Below are 16,244 nucleotides of genomic sequence, written 5' to 3'. Positions count from 1 at the left end.
GCCTATTTAGGCTACACATGACATTGGCAAGGCGCCGATATCAAAACAAAATATAAATTATAGCCCTATTATACGACGCCCTATTATACAACGCATACAATGTGACATTTCTATTCATATATATATATATATATTTTTTTATTTCCTTTTTTCTTTTTTTTCTCCTCCTGTTCGAGGGGGGGCTGTGCCTGGGGGGAGGGGGTGCTTCAGCCCCTCCAGGAACCCTACTTCCCTCAGCCATGACTGCGGGCCACTACATTCCGTGTTGTTTTACGGAATGTAATTTTAGTTGGTGAGGTCCTCGGTTTGGTTTGTTTGAAAGTAATCTTTCATCTTTTCCAGCGGGGTGGCCTAAAAAAAAAGGTGAATATACCCTCTCATTTGGAATGTAGGAAGTGCTTGCTCACCATCTCTTAAAAAAACGGGTTGGCCACCTGGATATTTAAATTGTCCAGAACTGCCAGGAGCTTTGTATTGGATGAGACAATATTATAATAATAATGGTAGAGAGAGAAAAAAAATGGGGAATAGGGGGAGGCAGGAGAGGAGAACTAGCCTAAGTAGGACTCCCAAAGAAGCCAAATCTTGCTACCCGTTTTGGGAGTCCAATGGATATCGTCTTCCTGGGTCTCAAACTCTCTTTGCGAGTGCAGGAATGTGAGGGAATTGACCGAGACTAACGTTGATGGTGTAAATATCATCCTGTTGTTCTGTCGGTAGCTCTGTGGAATAGGCTAAGAGCGGGAAGAGTACCTTAGCTTTGGGGAATTTTTCAATTGCCAGAGAGTGCAGTTTGTGTACATTTCTGTCAAAGGTGTGGAACACGAAGTTATTCCTGTTGTTAAAACCGAATGACAGGATTATGTGTTGGACTTTGGGATAGGTCGTGGGTAGTTAGATAAGATTTTGATCGCGTGAGAGACGGAAGCTCCCGGGAAGGAGTCTACCTGGACCCTATGGTCCAATATAACCGGAATCCATTTAAGGTTTGAGTCCCCCGCCAGGATGATGGGGCGTACCGGTTCAAGGGACCACACGCTCCTGTCACCCTCATGGTGGTGGATAACGCGTCTGGTAGTGGACATGGGGAGTATCGCGGCGGAAGTCGACGGGGCGCTCTTAGTGGACGGCTCGTAGTGGACGGCTCGTAGTGGGTTTCGACTGAAATAAGTGTGCCCTCAAGCAGTCGTTTGACAGTGCTGGGGGGCGAAGCGGGGGGTTTGGGTGTTTGGGCCGTTGGGAGTTCAAATGGGGAATCCAAGAGAAATGAGTGACGGGGAGGCGGGGGGGCTTACCTGATAGGAACGGGTCACCGCATTGGACTGCGGGGCTTCAGCTAGGATGGGGGAGGACGGGGGGGAGAAGAGTATTAAGGATTCCATGTCCTCAGGCGGGGCAGGGGTCACAGGGGTCGGGGTTGTCGGTATTGTCACCGGGGAATCTATAGGGTTTGCCCTTGGTGTTGTTTGGGCTTGGGTAGAGGGTGGCTGTTGGGAGATGGGTGCTTCCCACGGTTCCATAAGGGGCGTAGGGCTCCAAAAGCCGGTGGCGGGGGGGGATCCTATTCTTGATACGGGTTGTGGTGTCCGTCACCAGGCCAGCTCTGATTGTTTTGTTCGCCTCACGGCAGGCCCTGGACCAGTGTTGTTCCGGATCGCTGCATGGCGAGTTTGGTAATGGGTCTAAGAGCGCGTCTATTTTCTTTGCATAATGCTTTTCTAATATGGAATAGCATTGCGCCATCCAGTTCTGGGCGGCCTCAGTGAGCATTTGGCAGGTAGTAGGACTTGCCCCGGAGGGGGTGAAGCTTTTTTTTTCCAGTTCTGTAATTTTGGAGGAGTAGCCCTCTGGGAGGAGATTGTGTTGTGTCACACAGGTAACTTCCTAGTAAGTGGTGACCTGCTTTAAGGAGGGAGATCAACGTTATTAAGGTAACATCTAGCGGTTCTGGGTTGGGTCGATGGGGGGGGGGGGGGTGGTTTTTACTGCTTTCGGAGTGGATAGAGTGAACGAGGGTGGTCGTCCAGAGTCACTAGGGGTGCTGGAAGACGCGGGGCGCTCTGAACTGGTATTGGGGGGGACTGGGATCCTGAACCACATTGGGTGTGAGTGCGGTGTCCGCTGTTCTGGGGGTAAAAGAGGCCATCAAGGGCTGAATCCTAACTTGCCTGGATCGGGAACCCCCGTCGGAATTTCGACCGCCCCTATTGGCACCGCTCGGTGTATAGGGAGTACGGCCGCCCCTACGGGTGGGGCCGCTCGAATACGGGGTGGTAGCACTGGTAGGTGGGGTATGGTATCGCTCGTGTGGGGGTGAATAGTGGGGGGAATGCCAGTCATCGTATTGCTCCTCCCAAGGGGTCTTCCTGGGCATCATAGAAGTGTTCCGGAGGGGGGCGGAAACGTGATCGCGATCTCCACCGAGGGTATGCTCGGTAAGAGTGGGCCTGTCGTGGCAAGGGGTAGCGTCTCAGTCGCGAAGCATGTCTGGCCTGGAATAATAAGGGGGGGGGGGGGGGGGTGGAAGGGAGACAAAAGTGTTAATAACAGACAGAGAAAGAAGAGGAAAAGGAGGGGTTATACCCAGGTAGCAACCGGGTCAGTTACTACCGACTCATGAAGGGTTCATGAACTAGACTTGATTTGGGCTTCTTGGACCCACCAAAGAAATCACTCACTCTTCTGAGCCATGTTGACAACAACAGCACACACAGTCAGGCTGACCGGAGAAATTAAAATTTGTGCACCCCGTGCGTAAAGGCAACCGGAAATAGCGTCAGCAGGAGAGAAGAGACGATGAATATAAAAACAAAAAGTTTAAGAATACAATTTATTTTATCCTCCAACCAGTCCACTTTTACTTGTATAAATAATAACGTGACATTTCTATTATTCATATATATATTTTTTTTTCTCCTGTTCCGAGGGGGGGCTGTGCCTGGGGGGAGGGAGTGCTTCAGCCCCTCTAGGACCCCTACTTCCCTCAGCCATGACTGCGGGGCCATTATATTCTGTGTTGTTTTACAGAATGTAATTTTAGTTGGTGAGGTCCTCGGTTTGGTTTGTTTGAAAGTACTCTTTAATTTCCAGCGTGGTGGCCTAAAAAAAACGTGAATACACCTAGGTGTATATACCCTCTCATTTGGAATGTAGGAAGTGCTTGCTCACCATCTCTTTAAAAAAAGTCCAGAACTGCCAGGAGCTTTGTATTGGATAAGATTGAATATAATAATAATCAGATTTATATAGCGCTTTTCTAGGTACCCAAAGTCGCTTATATGGCCTTATTGGCTTTTCACTTTGAATCTTGCTCCCTCACCACAGAGTTCTGGCCTCTAAACAGCTCCTCTTTTTGGATGAGACGATATGACAAGATGAGTTTTTCACCTTGTAGAATCTTTTTCCCTCACCACAGACATCAGACAAACTTTCTCCTTCTTCCTAAAGCTCAAAGTTGAGTCTTAAGTGGAGACTTAAAAGCCTTGAAAGCATTAATTTGTTATTCCAGTCGGGTTTAGGCAAAAGTAACTACTAGTACCGTTTACCTTTGAACCGATACGGTATGGCACCTGGAATTTGATATACTGTAGTACAAAAGATGGTACCTATTTCAGTATTTGTTTTGTAATTTATGCACGGTAATAACAAATGTTCAGTTCAACATGGGCCGATATAGGCCTATGTCTATTGAGAAATGGCTATTGCACCGTAATACAAAAGAAAATGAAATGTGTGTGTGTGTGTGTGTATATATATATATATATATATATAATTTATATACTATAGGCCTACTGTATTAATATATATATGTACACACACACACACACCGTCCGTCTTTCAGCTGCGGGGCAAGGCCTCTTTAGATCGCTTTCGGTTAGTTTTCTTTCCCCATCAGTGTGATGGTGAATTCTAATTGCCTTGGTTACAAATTTCCGCTCACTAGCTTTCTTTCAAGAGGTGTTCAAGAGTAATGAAATGTGGTACTGTTTTTAAGTGAACTGGTGCTCTGTATTACCAAAATAATTCTGTCGAGTCCACTAAAAGTACCAAAATCCTAGGCAAAACCAGTAATGGTAGCAGAAGGCTTGGGTTACAACCTTAACATTGTAGATCTTCTAGTTTTGGTGAATACATTTGGAGTAGATGCAGAAACTGAACCAACCAGATGCCATGTGGTCGAGCCAACATTCAGGGCTCCTGAATCACACACTCTTATCTAGCACCAGGGTCTTGAGCTCTACAGTATTGTTAGCTATGCAGGCTCGTGGGTGGTGCGCTTCTTGCCTTCCCTAGCTGGCATTGCCCTGCATTGGTGTCGTGTACTTGCCACTAGTTCCGGGTGCCTCGCGCAGTGCTCTGCCAGCCTCATCCTCCTCTCTCTGACCTTGTCTGTGACCCGTGGTAGGGTCCCTATAGAGACGATCACATTTCTGATGTGGTCCGCTTGGTGGTTAGATATAGGCCAGGTGTTTTCAATTAATCTAACATTGTTAAAATGGAAGTTTAAGTTACAATGGGTTTGTATAGGAAGTGGGCGGGGCAACTAAAGTGAATAATGAATATCAAATATCTGAATCGAGCAACTTAAAACGTGTCTGAGGTGTTCACAAAACTTCACATAAGCCTGAGCAGAATAGAGAGAGAGAGAGAGAGAGAGTGAGTGTGTGTGTTCCCATTAACAATTTGGAAGTAGATGGGATTCATCTCCTTGCAACAGAATTAAAACTAGAAAAAGTGCCCTTCTGGGCACAGGTCTCCACCAGGATAGGAATGTAGGACATTGCAGCTTGCCTAGGAGTTGGCATACAAAGTTATCCACAGATCCGTGCAGTTAGAGGTAAAAACACTTTTCGGCCAGTTATAGCGCCACATTGAGGCTGAGTTGAAATTGTTCATGTGGCATTTCGTCCTCGGCCTAGTGGGAATGTGTGTGCACAATTTCACGGAAATCACGCGATGTGTTCCTGATTTGCAGCATTTTGTTTGAAACTGAGCACTCCTGTGAACTTTGGAAAACAATCTTAACCAATCAGGATGGAGTCTGAGAAATCTGAAAGACCCGTTTCGTTGAATGGCTCTAGAGAGACTTTGTACCAATTTACGTGATGTTTGGACAAAATCTGTAGGTGTACTGTGCAAAAACTTGTTTTGCACAAAGCGGCCTCCTGGTGGCGCTATAACAGGCCGTTCTGGAAAGTTTGGGGCAGAGGTTCATCGCCTCCTTCAAAATGACTCTCAAAGAGAACTTCCGGGCGGCAGCAATTCAAAACTGGCCCCTGTAACAAAGTTAAAGTCCCCAGTACCCCCCCTCTATTTTTCTATACTGTTCACGTATTCCCTTTGTTTTTAAACTGTATTTTTAATAGATGTGTGTATTTGTATGTCTTTAAATGTTTTGATGACTTGAAAATGATGTAAACTTGTCTTATTAGTGCTTTTTCTGGTTTGATCCTTAGCAGTTTTTGTATTGACCTTCCTTGGACTGTACCCATTCTGCAATCTCTTAATAACAATAATATTTTCAATCAATGAATGAAATCTTTCTGAACTGACAAATTATTATAAAATAATGTTGCTTCAAAGCAGAGTTGTGATGCAAGGTTTATTGACAGCATGTGTACCAGAACTGTATTTAGACAACTGTCATAACATTAAAATATCACCATTAGCCAGATAATTATTATTATTTTCAAAGTGAACCATAGACATGGAGAAAAAACAATTGAAGCAAAGAGAAAGTAGACTTTTATCCATAGACTGATAATAAAAATATGATTGTTTCGATCTCATCCAAATGTTTATGCTATATCATTATACTGTGGTCATGTCAGCCAAACTTGTTCTATTCTCACACTACTCAGCATTGTTACATAATAAATATATTAGTGGGGGAAATAATGTCAGGCTTTGCTTTTTTTTAAGCCCATCACTCTTGCCACCAAGTAGCAGCACTTTAGCAGTAGTAGCAAGTTGTCTTCCAACAACAATTGAAGCAGAGCCTGAATTATACAGCAGTGGGCTCTATGCAGCCTTGTTATAAGCCAAAGTCGCTTATAACAAGCATGGCGGAGAAATCCATGAACTCTCGTTTTAACAGGATATTTAAGACGTTTCTAACTCAAGTCATGTCAACGTCGCAACACAAATAATACAAACTATGAAAAGGAAAGGAAAGGTACTATGTTTACCCAGGGTAACTGGACTAAACTCAAGAACTTGTTTACAGCCAACCCCTACCATGAAATGTTCATGCCTCAATGCCTTGTCCAAGGGCACTTCAGCGGTGGTAATTCTAACGTGCCGGTCTGGGGATACGAACTAGCGACCTTCCGATATCAAGACCGCTCCGCAAACCTTTCGGCCACTGCTGCCCTAAACTATGCCATCACATTATCAAATGAAATAGTGTTGTATAAAGTACTGAACTTTTTTCCTACAAAATCACGACCGTATGTTCACAGTGAATGAGTTGTTTCCGACCGTTCTCCTTGTAGTCAAACCAGGCTTAATGTGTGTGCTAAATAAAAAAACTATCTAAAGATTAATGTATAATTTTCTGTGCAGTCGAAACATTGTTTCTTTTTTAGCTAATCCTACAACTTGTCTTAATGTATCATTTTCTGTGCAGTCAAAACATTGTTTCTTTTAATCATACAACTTAAAAGTAATTCTTAAGATTACTGTGTCAAAGAGCACTGCAGCATTGAAGCTTGAAAATGTGCCATTATGATATGACAGGTATAAGGGGTTGACATGTAGCAATAGCAGCAGTATATTTACATGTGGTAAATGCAATTCCATCTTCCAGTGCAGCATAATGACAAGGTCCACTGTATTGCAACTGGGCTCCAAAATAATTGGCAAACATTAAGAATTTAATGATAGGCCTAATACAACATTAAAGGACCACTTCACCCCTTTTACAACCAGATCTTATATGTTTGGGAGAGAAGAAACACTTATGTCGTTTTTGTGGGCAAGTGTGTGTTTTATTTGGGTGAGGGTAATATATGAGTTTTTAGATATTTTTGTATTTCATAGTGTCTGTGATGTCCTACCGCTCCACAAGGTGGGGTGCACCAAAGCATTACGGTCATTGTAGCAATCCACTCAAACACTAGTCAAACAGACTACATTAATTTTCTGGCCATAGGGTGCAAATGTCTAATTATGCTCCTGTTATCTACTACAGATACTATTAACATTTAGCGACTGGAGTTTCTTCCAACGGTGAAATGTCCCTTTTAATATAAAAATAATATATAATGGTCTTTTCTTAAAAACCTTGAAACTTTTGTTTTCATTGTGATACCAATAAATTAGCAACTTATACTGCGTTGGTTCCATCAATCCAAGCCGGAAAACAATCGATTCCTTGATCATTAAAATAAAAATGCTCTGAAAATGCACGCGACCCACACATTTCGGATGCCGTTGTAAAGTGATCAGACGGGTGGCCCTGCGAACACTTTCAAGATCCACAAAAGGTTTGAGAAACGACTCTTCTAGTGGCCAAAAAGTTCCTTGAAGTTGACCAGCTGTTTGATCTGCTCCGTTTGCATGGAGTGCCGCCTCAGCAAGTTCTTGGCCTCCAGATTCCTCGGGAAAGAAGGGGCGCAGGGCTGGCTGGCTTTCGAACCTGCAGCCCCGTTTAATGCCTTGCTGCTTCCACCGAAGAGGCCAGACGAGGCTGGGCTGACCCCGATGTCGGGTATGGGAGCATGGGGGTTCAGCGGAGGCAGATAGTGAGGTCTAGTGTGAGAGATGTGATCCAGGAGGAGGGCCCCTGATCCTCTGCGCTCCAGCCCAGTGGTGGCACTCCGTCTCGGAATAGCGCTCTCCAGGGACTCCCTAGAGCCTGAAAGAAGTAAATACCGTATATCAGCAAGTTAACTACTCAAGCCCCATTTTATATTTTGTTGTACAATGGAGTCCTGCTAAAATAGTGAAAGAGCGCAGTTCTACTACAAGTTCACAACATATCACAATGTGACGTGTGGATCTGCGTCCTCCCCACATATTTGTGTGTCGTACTCCTCCCGCCCAACACTCCCTGCTGACAGGCACCCAGCCCATAGGAATCCGTACGGTGACTAATATCTTCCCCACCCGACTTCCCTCCGCCGAACACGGACCAAGGTGGATTTGAACTTATAACCTCTGCGACAGTGGGCAGGCACCTTACCACCTTACCAACAAAGGCATTTTCTAATACTCTTTCTGTATTGGACTAGCCTCGGAAACCCAGACGTTTTCATTTCCAGGGAGAGAAAAAAAGTCTGGGACCGAGTCCACTTCAATCCGGAATATAGTAGCGCAAACGTCGATCACTCTGCTGATTTCTGATCATCTGCACCATCTTGTTAAATTGACGCGCACACACACACTCCTCTCTCTCTCTTTCGCTCTAATTAATTAGTCTCATGTCACGCAGCTGCGTCTATAGATTCTCCCGGCGGATCCTGCCGGAAGCTGCATGCCTATGCCATAGAAAGCATAGGTGGACCCCAGGCTAGTATTGGACCAACACTTACCTGAAAGGGTGGAGGACCTGCTGTTGGCCAGTTTGCGTCTTTCCAGGCCCGCTCCAGCACCTGCGGTGCTCTTGAAGCCATCCTCTCTGTGCTGATGTCCAAACTGTGGCAGCTGGGAGTCGGAGCTGTAGTGGTCCATTCCTATGTTCCTCCTTCGGACCACGTTCCTATTAGATTGGGAACAGTTAATAAATACAGAATCAATTGATCAATGAATTGATCATATAGATCCCTATTTTGGGCAAGACAAGTCATTATAGGCAAAACGCTTCAGAAAGTATTCCCAAAAAGCTTGTAGTTCTGCCATCTTAACTATTTCTGAACACTGTTGTGCAACAGAAAGAGAAAAATAAATGTGTTTATTGATTTGTTTATTTCAAAACACACTTCTTGATTATTCCATTAGTCGAAAAAGTAATCGATAGAACAGCCACTAATATAATAATTGTTAGCTGCAGCCCTACCTCAGACTGGACACCGCGAGGTGTGGGAGGCATTCCGACGAGCCTTTGTCTGCAGTCTCTTGAGGACGGGGACAACCGTCGTCCCGGGGGAGGTTTGGATGAGACGCCAAACCGGCGGTGCTGTCGTATGACATCTTTCTGCCCAGAAGACCTCTCTTCACGCCTCCTCCTAGAGCTGTCGCCATTCGTTTGATAAGGTGACGATATTTATAATGAGCATTAATGAGGACCAATTTATATGAAGATAAGTTGAAAATGGGTGAAGTGCTTTTTTAATTATGAAAAGGTGTAATGTTGTGTTAACATTGTATTGTGCCTCTCTCTCCATCTCTCCTGCTGTCATGGACGCACGCACGCACACGCAAACACACACACACACACACACACACACACTTACCTAAACAGCTCTTGGACATAAAATATACCCAAACTCTTACCTCCTCCAGTGGTCTGGCTTTCAGGCGAGCGGTCCAAAGCTTTCAGAAGGCCCGCCAACGCTGCGTCTTTGACGTCTATGCTGTGGTGACGTGAGACAACAGGGGGTCTCTCTCCGTGGAGACCACCGTGGATGCTCACCCTGACCGACGGATCATCCTGTCACCGCCCACACATTTCAGTTACTTCACTTTCTTTCCAGGACGGTGCACATTAAAATATGCCGCATTTACATTTTTGAGAGGCCCTCCTATATGCAGGTTTAATTTGTTTTTAGTTCAATGTTTGTTTTAAAAACGCCATTGACAATGAAGGGAAACTTTACGTCGTATTGTCCCTCATTTCGTCATTGTGTCTTTATTGTTAATGGCATTTAATGCTTGTGTTCATGGCACCGTTTGTTTTACATCTCTATTACATCACCTAATCAACGAGTTAGACTTTAATATATCAGCGCCCCTCACTTCACGCGGGTGTGAATAATATTTGTAGCCCCTTTTTTTGTCGTTATGCCAATTAATTCCTCCCCACACACATTTGTGTGTTGTATCCTACTGACTCACCTGCCAGTGAGGAGCCCCCAACAGGAGGACGTGGGGCCTTCACCCAACACTCCCTCCTCCCTCCGTGGAGGTGAGCAGGGACTTTACCACTGTGCCACCCCATCGCTTAAATATGTCCCACATGCAAATACACCACAGTGCCAACATGACACATGGCCATACCCAATTTAAGCCTAACTAAAGGCATATTCATACTCCAGTTTTAAGTGATAAGGTGACCACCGAAATGGTGCTTAGTAAAACAGAGATGTGTTTGGGTAAAGGCCTATTCATAGTCTGGATTTTCGGTGGTGAGGTGACCACCGCTCCGGTGGTGAGCTGACCACCGGAGCTGAAATAACGTTGAGCAGTGATGAGTAAAAACAGAGAGAAGGGCTGGAGCTGTGGCGCTGGTTTGCTCTTCACCGCGGCTCGTGACATCATGTCGTAGTTCGGTGGTCACCTCCAGACTATATATGAGCCTTTAGTGGTGAGTCGCTTATCACCGCAGCGTGACGTCATGTTGTAGTTTTCCCAACCACTGCGGTGGTCACCTCACCTTGTCACCTACAACTGGAGTATGAATAGCCATTAACAGCCTAAGTAAAGATGTCGCAGCTTTTCGGTGCATGACATGCTGCCATAGAAGACATGCTGAATTCTACGAGATCCATTAAATGACCGAAATCAGTCGTGGCGACCTCAACTTTATTCGATGAGTACCTCAGGAGACGTGACCTTCATCTCCTCTGTCCGCGATGAGGCCTGGCTCTGTTTCTGCTGAATCTGAAGGGAAGGAGGAATCCTCAGCCTCGGCTCTGAGTGCAGCCTCTGGAGGCCGAGGAGTTTGTTCACCCCACTGGGACCCGGTGACGGACGGGGGTCCCCCCGGGTGGGAGAGCTGGGCTTGGACGGTGCTCCACTGGTCGAACCCTTGGGGTCTCTGAGGCCCATGAGGGGGCTTCCAAATTGGGGCGAAGCGTTTGCTGAAAAGGCAGGGCAACAGATCATTGTGAATGCTTAAAGGGCCTTGCAAACGTGAAGCGAGGAACGCAGGTCTCCTCCAGGTCTGTTGAAGAGGGGCGCAACAACGCAAGCGTAAAAAAAGCTAAACAGAATCCAGGTCTGGTCTGGTGTGCGCGTAACGAGCGCTTACGTAAATACGCTTGCGTTGTCGCACCGCGACTTCTCCGAGCAAAAACGCTGATCGCTCCCCGTTTGCAAGGCCCTTAATACCGCTCCTTCTTTATTATTCTAAATGTACCAATAAAACATTTTTAAATGGTGAACATAGCAGATCCACAAGCTCAGCCTCAGAACAGGGGTCTTAAACGTTTTTCAGGCCAAGGACCCCAGCTGAGAGAGAGCAGCGAGAGTGACCCCCCCTCTATACATATTGTATAAAATTGTGTTGTAGATTAACCTTTTCATGGATTTCATAGTTGGCTTCATACTCGTTTGACAGCACTATCATCAGTTTAGTAAAGTATGAAGTTACAATGGGCTTGTAGGGTGCCATGTGTCTGATAAAAATCACATGAAATGAGCCCCGAGCTTAATTAAAACAGTTGCACTGTGTTTAGAAAAGCCGATTTGCTCGTCCACATGTGACGTAAATTCTCGTTTCATTGTCAATGGCAAATTTTACACGAGTTCAGGACAAAAGGCTGTGTATATAGGAGGGGCTAGCGCCCCTCAAAGAATCACACCCGTGTGAAGTGAGGGGCACTCTTTTTTTCTTTTCTATAATTTATATCCCACGATTTGGTAACCCGTTTTTCACCCCTGTGTCAATTATCTAAAGTGATCCTGGGCTCTACAACCCTCCGCCAACCTAGTCCCCATATATGGGGGACATGGGGAGAGCAACGGACTTGAACTCCTGCTTCCTTCATGCCTGAGTGTCCAAGTTGCTCCGACAGGGGGGAGTTTCCCTGGTTGGACACGTTATTCCAACCAGTTGTGAGGGGCCACTCACATCATATATCATGTTTGTGTAGGACAACGTTTTTGCACACACACCACAAGCTGGACATAGCAGGGGCTAGCGCCCCTCAAAATTAATAGCAAAAATCTAAATACTGAATCAAGCAAACTGTCTCGGGTGTTCTGTTCACAAAAGCCTGAGACGTTCAAATGGGAAACGGAATATCTGCCCATAAGTCAGATATTCCGTTAGTCAGACCTGCGTGGCCGGTTAAGACTCACCCGTGCTGCGGGTTTGAAAGATCACCCGTGGCTCCCAACATGCGTGGCGGGTTACAACTAATCCACGCTGCGGGTTAAAAATCACCGTGGCTTCCTGTGAGGTTAGGGTTAATATCTAACTAGGGGGTGATTTGGTTCCTAATATTTATCAATTTGGGGGTCCTTGACATGAACAGGTTTGAAGACCACTGGATTAGTATGTAAATGTCATAAGTTACATTTTGTTTGTGGTTCTTGTGGCGGCGTGTGCAGCTGGATGTCAGATGGAGACATCATGCAACAAGAGGCAGCTGGGTAATGTAGTCTCTCCTCCAGGTCAGGGGGTGGGGGCACATTGAGGTACTGTTTGGTCATGTGATCGCCAGAGGACAGCCTGTCCGTGGTGATGATGATGACCTCTTTGCCCTTGGCCTTGCAGGCGTCCAGGAGAACTCTGAGCACCTCCTTGTCACCGGAGTCCACAGCGTAGACCAGGGCAGACGAGCCTGCGTGTAAGGGTTTAATAGTTAAAATAATCAAAAATCAATCATTTAAATGTGATATATTTAGGTTCAAACTAAACACAAGTTAAAGCTCTATGGGCTGTGTTAGTAATTATGGCCATATAGAGTGTTTGTTCAGTGGCAGTGGTCTCCTTGTCTCACTAACTCTTTAATAAACACTAAATCAGTGCCAATCAAATTGGTGGTTTGCCAATTTCAGCCAATCTCAGCCAATTTCAGCCAATCAGCAGAGAGTACCCATTCATCAGCTTCCATTGTATAGAACGACGAGTGGCCCAGGAAATGATTCTCCATTAATTTTCTCCATAGACTGACACCACGCTAGACAGGAACGCCCACAAATGTCACTTCCGGTTTTAGCCCGTGGTAAGAATTTTCTATGGCTGCCAATGCAACTTGGTCCACTCCTTAATCACATACGGACAAACATCTATGCCGATAATATCTAACTTGCGGAGGTAGCGTGCCTTGTCCACGGGCAATAGATCTTTCAACGTATGGCATTGCAAATACGTTTGATAATCGCTACTCTGCGCAATATTGTTTTGGAAATGCTGCAAATTGCATTGCAGTGAACGAGAGAACGAGAGTGGGCGGAGTCGATCTGAATACGCGCTGTGGTGTCAGTCTATAGGCTTTTCAAAAAGTATTTATATAAAGACGGTTACGCCGCGGACAAAGCCAACTCGTCTTTGGGTACTCAGAAAAGCGCTATATAAGTTTGAGATATTATTATTATTATGACAATAATTACAATGTTTTAGGCCGATCAAATAATTAGTAAGAAGAAAACCAAAACAAATAGTGTTGTATCCTGCCTTTATTTTCTTCTTTCAAATTATTTGATCGGCACAAAATATTGTGTTTGTTGTCATGATTTGTCACGATCCGAGTTGGCTTTGTCCGCGGCGTAACCGTCTTTATATAATGTTCCAGTTCCAATTGTGTCTGCCCATGTTTTTGTGCCATCACTTCCAATTTCCAGTTTGTTGTATCCTGTATGAGTTGGAGAGACCTCTGTTACTGAACACTCCATAGCAATGCTTGCTCTCAAAATATAGAGCTACCTACTGCAACTTTCAAAAATCACACCCGTGTGAAGTGAGTGGTGCAACTCTGTGTGGGGGTCCCGGGGGGGTTCCAGACCTACAGGAACGCACCCAGGGTGCCGGCCCGGTTCCGGCGAGCCGCCCCGCGTCCCAAACAGTAGAGAAAATGACAGAGTTATAGATATATACCGGGTGGGGGTCCCCGGAACATCCAGACCCCCAGGGGGCAGGGCCGGTTCCGACGAGCTGCCCCGTGTCCGAAACGGTTGAGAAATGACAGAGTTACCGTGTCGGGGTCTCTCTACTGTACCCTCTACTCTACTGTACTGTACTGGCACACCCAAAATCATCATATATATACAGTTAATATGTGCGTGTGTGTTTGTTTGTTTGTGTGTATGTTAGGTTGCGCACAGGTGGTGAAAAACAACCATGCTATTTTCGTGCTCATACCCACCCAGCCAGCCACCCAGCCAGCCATTTAGCCACCCACCAACACACATAGCTCCGTAAGGGAGTGGTTGCACCACTCAAAAAGTAATCAATACAATCGCTAAGAAAATAATCAATTGTTACCGGTGTGGTCCTCCAGACTGGGGTCTGCGCCACTGTTCAGCAGCAGAGACAGAACTTCAGCCCCGGCCTGTTGGAGGCATGCGTGCATCAAGGCCGTCCTTCCAGTCTTGTCCTGGATGTTCGGGTCAGCGCCGCTCTCCAAGAGATACCTTCCAGGAGACAGAGGTGGGCATTTAAATCCCAAACCACACCAATGGGTCGCCATGCAACTCCTTGCAACCAAACGGTTGCAAGTAGATCCACGTAGACGCAAGTCCCAAACTTCTCCCTTCTGGCTCCAAAACTATGGAATGCAGTTCCCGTTCAATCAGAACTGCAGACTCACTCCCAATCTTCCGCCTTAGTCTGAAAACCCACCTCGGACTCCATTTTAGCCCACAGTACTTTCCCTAGCCTTGACGACCTTACAGGCGTATGCAAAGGCTCAACTCATATGACAGCATTTTATGTAGACATAGCACTCTAAAGTGTATACTCATATTTTCATTATATAGATATTCCACAATATATGATTCTTGATGACTATTTCTATGTATTTGATGTATTACCATGTTTTGTTCTTGGTTACTGTAAATCGCGCTGGATCAAGAGTGCCTGCTAAGGGCCTAAATTGTAAATTGTCTATGCATATCAAACTGGGGGTCATTGAAACGTGCGAATCGATTGTGACAGGACATACCGGACCATCTTGTGCTTGGGGACGCTCTGTGCGTCGGCGTGCCGCGTCCTGCAGGCCACCATGAGGGGCGTCTCACCGCGGTCATTGCTCTCGTTGATGTAAGCCCCGCCCTCCAGGAGGAGCCTGGTGAGGCGCAGGCGGCTCAGGTGCACAGCCTTCAGCAGAGAGTTTCCGTCGGTGCGAACCTCGCTGCCCTCTGTCATGTTGCAGGTTAGGGCCGCCGCTGCTGCTAGTCCAGGCTGCTAGGCTGCTGCTGCTAGTCCAGGTTAGGGCCGCTGCTGCTAGTCCAGGTTAGGGCCACTGCTGCTAGTCCAGGTTAGGGCCGCTGCTGCTAGTCCAGGTTAGGGCCGCTGCTGCTGCTAGTCCAGGTTAGGGCCACTGCTGCTAGTCCAGGTTAGGGCCACTGCTGCTAGTCCAGGTTAGGGCCACTGCTGCTAGTCCAGGTTAGGGCCACTGCTGCTAGTCCAGGTTAGGGCCGCTGCTGCTAGTCCAGGTTAGGGCCGCTGCTGCTGCTAGTCCAGGTTAGGGCCACTGCTGCTAGTCCAGGTTAGGGCCACTGCTGCTAGTCCAGGTTAGGGCCACTGCTGCTAGTCCAGGTTAGGGCCGCTGCTGCTAGTCCAGGTTAGGGCCGCTGCTGATAGTCCAGGCTGCTATAGGCCGCTGCTGCTAGTCCAGGTTAGGGCCGCGGCTGCTGCTAGTCCAGGCACCGCTCCATTACATCATGCGGAACCTTGCGGAGGGTTCCTATAGATTCACCGCTGAAAACACACATTAAAATCAGAATCAACTCAAAAGGTGTTCATTTTGTTGACTAAGACTTAAATGACTTTTTCTTTTTTATTTAGTCGACTCAAGCCGTGTTCCTCGCAGGAGGGCGCCACTCCAGTACACCCACTGTCAACCATGGACGTACAGTATGAAAAGCTCTCCACTTATTAACAAATCAGTCACCAATCAGAATCAGCTTTATTGTCACGTCACAGATTTACAAAGTGAAATAACTGGGCGAAATTCATTTTTGTGCATAGTCTATTTATTTTCATAGAAAATGAAAGTGAAGAGGAGGGCAAGGGGGAAAGGAGATAAAAATCTACATTTTTAAGTAAAGTAAAAGTACCTCAAAAGTAAACTTCATAAGTAGGCCTATACCTCAGAATTGTAATTAACTACAGAACTTGAGTACTAGCTGTGCTTTGCACCAGTGGGTGTATACCTGCCTCTTATCTGTTACCTGAAAAAGAAAGATTTTTGGAC

At 46.1% G+C, this 16,244-nt stretch overlaps 1 protein-coding gene across 1 annotated transcript; it reads right to left on the bottom strand.

Annotated features, from left to right (window-relative positions):
- Nucleotides 1-7,505: 7,505 nt before the first annotated feature.
- On the bottom strand, nt 7,506-15,193 carry ankrd34bb (ankyrin repeat domain 34Bb; the record flags this gene model as incomplete). Its single annotated transcript, XM_083783385.1, has 8 exons — nt 7,506-7,858; nt 8,535-8,701; nt 8,999-9,173; nt 9,436-9,592; nt 10,699-10,961; nt 12,402-12,668; nt 14,312-14,460; nt 14,991-15,193. 8 exons carry the CDS (start codon nt 15,191-15,193, stop codon nt 7,506-7,508), a joined length of 1,734 nt encoding a protein of 577 aa, XP_083639511.1.
- Between the last annotated feature and the right edge of the window lie 1,051 nt (nt 15,194-16,244).

Source organism: Protomyctophum parallelum (genome assembly GCF_964188405.1).
Source record: "Protomyctophum parallelum genome assembly, chromosome: 15".
In the NCBI taxonomy this organism is placed as follows: Eukaryota; Metazoa; Chordata; class Actinopteri; order Myctophiformes; family Myctophidae; genus Protomyctophum; species Protomyctophum parallelum.
This window is presented reverse-complemented; position numbering and strand designations above follow the sequence as displayed.